Source organism: Pundamilia nyererei, unplaced genomic scaffold (genome assembly GCF_000239375.1).
Source record: "Pundamilia nyererei isolate P.nyererei 1_Seehausen unplaced genomic scaffold, PunNye1.0 scaffold00065, whole genome shotgun sequence".
NCBI classification, from domain to species: Eukaryota; Metazoa; Chordata; class Actinopteri; order Cichliformes; family Cichlidae; genus Pundamilia; species Pundamilia nyererei.
Window position 1 is genome coordinate 487737 of NW_005187466.1, and position 8123 is coordinate 495859.

Genomic DNA, 8123 nt, shown 5'->3' on the forward strand with positions numbered 1-8123 from the left:
ACACACACACACACACACACACACACACACACACACACACACACACAGGATCAAACAAACAGCTAGTGAGTGTGTGTGCAACTCGAAAGACAAAAGGTCTAGTGTCTTCTTGGCTCTTATAATAACAACAATAATAATGATAATAATAAACACCTTAAAATGCTCCAGCTGTTACAGAACTTGAGCGTCTTACATGTATGTGAACACTCAGGTATTTCAGGATTTCAGGTGTGGAGACAAACTGGAGCTGGAGGTGTCACCGAGTGCAGCACAAAACCAAAAAACGCGAACAAAAAAAAAAAAAAAAAAAATACCCTGGCAAAGGTCATTAATAATTCATCAATAATCTCTCCCAAAGAAAGGAGGAGGAAGAGAGGGGGGAAGGCATATTTCATGGCTGGGTGGCTCAGTGAGCGCAGACACCCAGTTTTATCGCGCTTACACATGATGTGAAAACTATAAATAACGGATGGTTTAAAGGTAGGTGAGACGATGCTGCAGGTAGGTCCAAAAACAAAAATACAGGCCGACGGCGGCGAGCACATGTATGTGTGCCTGCATGCATGCATGCAGCGGTGAGAGCACAAAAGACCCGACACATACAAAACACAACACAAAAAACCCCACACATGCATGACGGGAATGAATGCACATGCGGCAGGCGTGCAGGGCAGGCTGGGGGAGCGGGTGAAAGGAGAAGGTTTGGAGAAAGGGGAGAAGAAGAACCCCGTACCTTCATGGACTTGATGGCCTCGTAAGCGTCCTGCACCGAGCGGATGTCATCGTAAACGGTCTGGTGTGGCAGCAGCAGCTGGTTGAGGATCTGCAGAGACCCGGTCCGGTAGCGGATCGCTTCTAGCGTCATGACCGAGCAACGAGGCAGGATAGCGGGAAGGGGGTGAGGGGGAATAACGCGGATGGACCGGTTGCCGGCGGGTGCGCGCACACGCACTCACTCACTCACTCACACGTACATACACACACTAGTTCTCCCTCTCTGAGCTGATCCACGCTGAAGTGACCGCGGCCTGGCTGTCGGCAGTCCCGTCGCAAAGAGGAGGAAAGTGTAGCGGGAGGATGAGGAGGTGCGGGTGGGACGGAGGAAGGAGAGGAGAAGGTGGTGTGCTGTCTGCTGTATGGGAGGATGAAAGGGAGAGGAGTGAGAGAAGGGCTGGAAACCTTCACACACACACACTGACAGACGAGCAGGAAGGCAGACACGGAACCACGTGTTCATCCGAGCAGGAAGCCCTCGCCTCGTTGTCCACGCCCACTAAAGTCTCGCGGGGTTGTCCAATTTCTTTAAGGCTCCCCTCTTATGCCTCTGTGCGCCATCCCTTCCCCCAACATTTTCCTCTTATTTTTTTCTTTCCCCCCATCTTTTGTCTCGGGAAATTTCACACTCACGTACGTTATTAGCATAACACCAAAGAACCACGAGCTTCCCCCAACAACAGCAGACTCCTTCTGCAAAGACAAGTCTATTTTTGTCCCAAGATTTTATTGTTTCTGTCTTCTGGCGACACCTCCTCCCACCAAGCACCGCATGCTCTGTGTGCAGTAATCACTGCAAAAACCAATCCAATATGTTACCGGAGTAGATTTCAATGGGGGATCCTCTCAACGGGACTGTGGGGGCGATGCCTGTTAAACACAGTGCAGATATATATATATAATCAAGATTATTATAAATGGAAAAACAAAAACCGGTTAATTAACTGAAATAAAAATATAAACTGGACTTTTGCTTAAAAGGGAAAACCAACAAAAGTGACTTGTGAAGTTTGATTAAAATAAGCACTGCAAAAAATATATAGGAAATGTCTTGAGTCCAACATGCTCAAGTACTGAGTCACAGTATTCGTTTTTATTGTACCTGTTTCAACTTCTAAATATAACCGTAAAATCTAAAAAAAATTGCCAAAATACAAAGTACAGTTTACTTAATATAGCTAAGTTAGTGCACAGTACTTAGAATAACCTCATTTTTCTTTTTGCAACGGATTCATTTAGTATATATGCCAGTACCGTACCGTGCACTCACAATTAACAAGTTGCTCTAACTTAGCTACCTTAAGTAAATTGTACAACTAAATTACGATGAAAGCAAAAGCTGGGCTAACACGGAAAGTAATAAAATCTCAACTGAAACTAAACTTTTTTTTTAATGTAATAAAAGTAAAGATGTGAAAATTTCATAAAATCCAAAAGTAATAAAATTACAAAACTGTTTTATTTTTCCATTTTAAGTATTTTACAAAACATTTTTGTTTCTGCTGGTTTACAGAGCAGGTTTATTCATTTATTTATTTATAATGTTTATTTTCAGCTTACTTTGTGTTTCAGTTCTTAACTATTACTATAATTTGGGAGGTATTTGGGAGGCGATTTAAGATTAAGTTAAAAAAGTTTATCACTATTATTATATTGTAGCAGTATATTATTATTATTATTATTTTTATTTTATTTATTATTATAAACCTAAAAGATGTTTTACATGGTTTTTTTTCAAAGTTTTGGCCGAAAGCCAAGTTTTGGTTTCAAACCAAGTAACAATTTTCCCCACACCTAGTGTTTTGTTTTAGTTAAAATTAAAATCATGTTACCAACCACAGCACAGACTCATAAATGATTAGCATTAATGAGTAAAGAGCACAGTAGACCTCAGTGCTTCATATACAAGTCTGTGACTCTCACATTATCTGAAACGAGAGTCACACAAGCGGATAACAGAGGAAAAACAAGAAGCATTTGAACCTGTTCTACCCTTTGGCATTGAGTAAAAGCCACTAAAGACTCTGCTGTTTGCAGAGAGATAAAGTGTGCTTGCTAAGGAGTGAAAGCATAAGTGAAATATTCCACTACAAGGAAAATACGTGTTGAATCGTCAACGTCGTGTTTTTCTTTACATAAATACATTTGGATCCTCTTCTGATGCAGAGAAAATTCAAATTAATTAAACCAAGTCTTCCATGTGGAAGGGGAAACTGACCCCTGCTTAATTTATTCTCAATACTCAAATGTGGTTTCAAACATGTGTTTCTTAATTGTTCTTTCGTTTTTGTTCAGCTGGTTTTTCTTCTCATTCTTTCAGTGTAGTTGTCATCATTTGACATTTCTTAGGTTTAGTTTTTATACAAACCCTCAGAGTTAAGTCCTTACCAAAACACATGCATCAACACTCCCTCGGGCTGGGTGTTCTTGACAAAACAAAAACTGCATTTATATTTTATTTTAGTTAGCTTTATTACATTTCATGTGTTTTAGTGTTATACTTACCTATAGTAGACTTAATAATGACACAAACTCACTGCGGTTCCACCACTTTATTCGTGTCAACACCAACCTCATACATAAGATAATAAAGCCTCAAGAATCAGGCCGTCATACATTCCCATTTTAAACTGCATCAATCATCAAGACATTCACTTAAAAAAAAAAGAGACAGAGCATATTATGCCATATTTACCAAATATAAATATTACATTTATAATGATTGCCCTTACGTGACTTAGCAAATTTTTTAAAAGATGTCAGCTTCAACAATAAATGGATACATTTACCCAACTCATCAGGAAGAAAGTAGTAAAAACAAAAAAATAACAAAACTCAGACCAAACTTTTTTAAATGAAATCAATAACAGGATAAAGACAGAGAGCCAAACAATCGTATGAAAAGAGAGTGAGCAGGAGTGTGTGTGTTGTGGTGTGTTGTATATGCAGAAACGGAGTGTGAGTCACCAGCAGGACCAACTAACAATATGTCCCTCCACCCGGGTCCTGACCATCCACCTACCACACTGAATGCTGATGAGCTCGTTGCTACGACAACAGGTCAGCCTCAGAGGCCGCAAGGTTATTTGGGGAGTGGGGTGATGTGGCAGGAGTGCGTTTGTGTGTTTGGGGTGACGTAGGGTTACAGCTCTGGATTTAAAAGAAAAAAAAAAGTGGGTGTGGTCTAGGCGGGGATGGGGGTGGCGGTGTGCAGTTGCACTTTTTGTGCAGGCTCAAACATGCAGCTGCTACACGGTCACACTCAGATGTTTTTCTTTTAATCGGAACGACATCTTTGTGCTGTTGTTGTTTTAGTCCAACTCACTATTTTCCATTAGAGCTGGTCTTTCTGTGAACCCCACTCCTGGGACAGATGTTCTGTTTTCAAATAATTCATTCAGCTTTGCGTTTCATCCACAGGAAAAACAAAACAGAACACGGGAACATTAAAATTAAATACTAGTCCCTTTGTTTTAAAGTTATAAGCAGTAATCGGGGGCTTCTTTCCTTTCTGTGTGTATTGCTAACATGAGGCCATTACTTCCGGCGACCCAGAAACTGATCTCCAAATATTGGTCATTCAGTTTCATGATTAACTTATACAAGGAAGTATAGAGGTCCACCATAAGGACTTTAAGAATTTTGTTTTTTTATGTAACCCTCTGCTGATTGTCAAAGAAAATGGTTCTGCTGAAACAAACAGGCACATGTTTACTCCAGTTTTACATGCATAGCCCCTCTAACAGATTTACAGCTGAGTGTAAGGTCCGGACAGAGAGGTGGTTCAGACTTTCAGCTGTGTTCACCCCTTGGCTCTGCCCTGCGTACAGTATGAAAACCATTAGCAGAACCTTCAAATTTGCTCAAGTTGAGTAATCCGCTGATTCACTATTTAAATCTTTCTTAATGCCCAAAGCTTTACAAATAAATTTGTACTTAAACTACACTGCTGCATAAATGCATCATTGACATTAATCCAGACCTGCTCGAGCTTGAGTTTTAGGAGCGCTCAAGATTATAGTCTGTGCCGTACAAAGATTTAAATAAGACACAAACGATCACCTAGAAGGAAAGGGAGCACGTTTAAAGATTTGAAGCCATGTTTAATATTGTAATCTGATGTTCTAATGCTACGATCTATCTACAAAATAATATGAGATGATCAAAATCAGCATAACATTTACAAAGAGTCAAAAGATGTCCTCTGTTGATTAAAAAAAAAAAGAAAAAGTGGGGCAACGGGTGTTACATAAGGGTCACCACACAGTGGAAGGCCAACTTTAACCGGGATTATTTGCTAATGGAGTGAAGCAGTGAGTGGATTAGCGTGAACACATGATTATCTGACGTGTCACATGACCAAAAAACTATTAACTGGAGTTACCAGACATCGTTAATATTGAGGATTCAAACACAAAACGCACAATAAGGCTCACTTAAAGTAGTCTGCTACATCCCGGCTGGATGCAATCAACGTGCAACAGGAGCTATTGTCAGATTAGCACACCAAACATCTGCCCAGATCTCAGAATACATGGCAGCCCACATTTGTCTGATTTTTTTTTTTTTGTACATCTTGTGGTGTTGTGGCAAATCATTCTGATCATTGCAATCTGCCCACCTCAACTTTGTCAGCGTGTCAAAGTTTAAGTGGTTTTATCTGTATTTTGTCTGCTTGACTTTATTCTCCAAAAAGAAGGGAAGGCAGAGAGGAAGATGATGATGACATAGGTGTCTGTGGGAGAACTGAGACAGAAATGAGCAATTACCCAGCCATACTGACACTTATAGGGCCGCCTTCCTGTGGTTAGATTTTTCAGTATCCACTGTGCTGCCACTGGAGAGCTCAATGGGACAAATTCTGTTTTTGCATCCACCACAATCTGTGGGGGGAAAAAGCACTCTGACGCAGCAGCTCTAAACTGTTTTAAACTAAGTGACAGCACAGCGGGCTTCATATTGTTTAAGAGTTTAAATAGATTCTGAGTAGGGCAGCCTATTAATCAAGAATAATCTTGAAAGGAATGGGTGCGAGGAAAATAAGATGACGAAGACGACAAAGAAGAAACAGCTGATGAAGACGCAGCAATCTCTTAGCGAGGCTAAGCTTCTACCACATTCATGGCACGCTGTTAAAACCCCTCTTCCCAGCCCCCAGAGGCGACTCTACGTCTGATGTAGTCGCCTCTTTGGTGACATAAACACTAATCCCTTATCATGGGATGTAGGCTGCTGCACCCCGAAGCCCCATTTTTTTGTTGTTTTTTTTTTTTCTTTTATTCCCGTATCACAGCACTCCAAACGGAGCAGATTACTGTAATCTGTGAACACTGGAGCAGACAGATTAGATTAAGCTCATTACACACATAAAATACAGGGAAAAAGGTAAAAAAAAACCCTCTAGTTCACTGGTTAAACACACCTAAGAGTGCGTGGACAAACACACACACGCACCTTCACACACACATATTTTTGGTCATCTGTAGACACCAAAAGCCGGTGCCGAATGTAAAACGTCAAGTCTTCTGGCAGATTACTTCATCAAGAATTGTCACAGGAAAGTTGGGAAAAAAACAAAAAAAACCCCAAAACAAAATAGAATACCAGCAAAGTCTGTAAAGCCATTCTTTAGAAGCAGTTTCCTGTAGTGTTTGTCTTGTTTAAGTGCAAATGCATCTCCCTCTTTACACATTTGGATGTGTTTTTAATTGCCGTCTGCTTGGCGGCTGCAGCCGTTTGTTAGGTTATTGTGGCAGGTAACTAACCACATATGACACAAGCTAAAGGAACAACTGACTGAATTAGCAGTTTAGCTCATGCAGTTGTTTTGCAGCAATGAATCATGCTAAAGGTACTTATTGTACCCACTGTAGCGTTTGGTATATGAGTGTGTATGAGAGAAAGAGAGAGAGAGAGAGAAAACAGTACTCCAGCCAAGGCTCCACTCCTTATTCTGCTCTCATCCAGTGCGTTTCCTCTTCAGCGATTCCAGCTGGAGCAGAGAGAAGGTGTAAACACACTGAACAAACTGCTTTTATATACACATGACAATTACACAACAGCGAGCCTTACCTCATTCTCAACCATCTTCAACCTGCCCAGTGCATCCTTGGCAGCGTCCTATATAAGGAGAATAAAAAAAAATTTTTCACACTAAAACACACACACACACACACACACACACACACACACACACACACACACACACACACGCACACGCCTGTCCATACCCTGACCCTGTACTCACCCGGTTTCCTTGGCTGGAGTATTTTTTCACAGACTCAGAAAGTCCTTGAACGAAGCGTTGCAGCACGTTTTCATATTCTGCACATGTGGTGAAGGAAAAAGTGAGTTACATGATTCGTTATCATCATCATCTTAAACAGAATGAATTTTTTGCGAGAAAACAGAAAGAAGTGATGGGGAAACGGTTCATCCCGACCTGGGATTTAGGCTCAGTTTTTGCCATCATACTGATTTTTAGATTTTTTTTCAAATCCCATATTGAGAAATAGTTATGCTGCATTTGTTATTTATGCATTCTTTGTTGTTGTTTTTTTTAACATTGTATAGTATTTTGTTCATAAGCTTTTCTGTGAGCAGTGAGTCTGTTCTTCAGCTACAACTGCAAGCCAGTAAGGAAGCACTGCCACCTATGTACTCTTGAGATGGACAGTTATACGGAGACGTCTCGTTACTCAAAGCTAATTCTCTTTTCATCTTCAGCCAGTGAGTCCTGTGTTTGCTTTCCTCAGTAGATTTAGAACAAATAAACCAGTAACCATAAAACAGCTCGTTTCGGCCTGTGCTTTGGGTAAAGTTGCACGCAAGGGCAACTCATGGCCCCTCGATGCAGCAGCCTCCACCACAGGATCTGTGGAGTGGCAGCACAATCACACACATCAAGAGACTGACACAGCAGCAGCAAGGACAGCAAAGCCCACAACTAACCAACTAACCGACCAACCAACCACTCTGAGGGACACTGCCAAATGCAGGTAGAGTTTCTCTGAGATGCAGAGACAGTGACAGCAGCAGGAAACCTTAAATAATCCTTAATAATAAAACAACTTTTACTTTCTCCGCAGAGGGGATCCTCAATTTATGACTTGAGTGCCAATTTGATGCATCTATCAGACTGAATTACTGCAAAAATTAAAGCTGCCACAAAACCTGCCTGACAAAAAAGAAGCTGCAGAGATGTTGTTGCATCCATAACCCGACGTTCATCAATGTAATAATTTAAAAGTTAGATTTGGAGTTTTGCAAGATCAATTCTGAAGTGCACAGGGTGCTGCTCAGATTCAGCCAAATGCTGCAAAACTGATCCGACTTCACTTCACAGTGCA

The 8123-nt window shown here is 41.0% G+C and overlaps 1 protein-coding gene and 1 long non-coding RNA gene across 2 annotated transcripts in view; both read right to left on the reverse strand.

Annotated features, from left to right (window-relative positions):
* The window catches only part of mri1 (methylthioribose-1-phosphate isomerase 1), a 15422-nt gene extending 14116 nt beyond the window's left edge, over window positions 1-1306 (reverse strand). The window contains exon 1 of the mRNA XM_005735695.2: window positions 734-1306. Within this exon, the coding sequence (XP_005735752.1) occupies window positions 734-865 (132 nt within the window). The 5' untranslated portion in view covers window positions 866-1306. The remainder of the gene's footprint in view (window positions 1-733) is intronic.
* A 2005-nt stretch (window positions 1307-3311) lies between these two features.
* Window positions 3312-7251, reverse strand: LOC102194847 (uncharacterized). Its single transcript, XR_311800.2, has 3 exons — window positions 7022-7251; window positions 6847-6894; window positions 3312-6766 (listed from the first exon to the last, which is right to left on the reverse strand). It is a non-coding gene; the product is annotated as an uncharacterized LOC102194847 (long non-coding RNA).
* Between the last annotated feature and the right edge of the window lie 872 nt (window positions 7252-8123).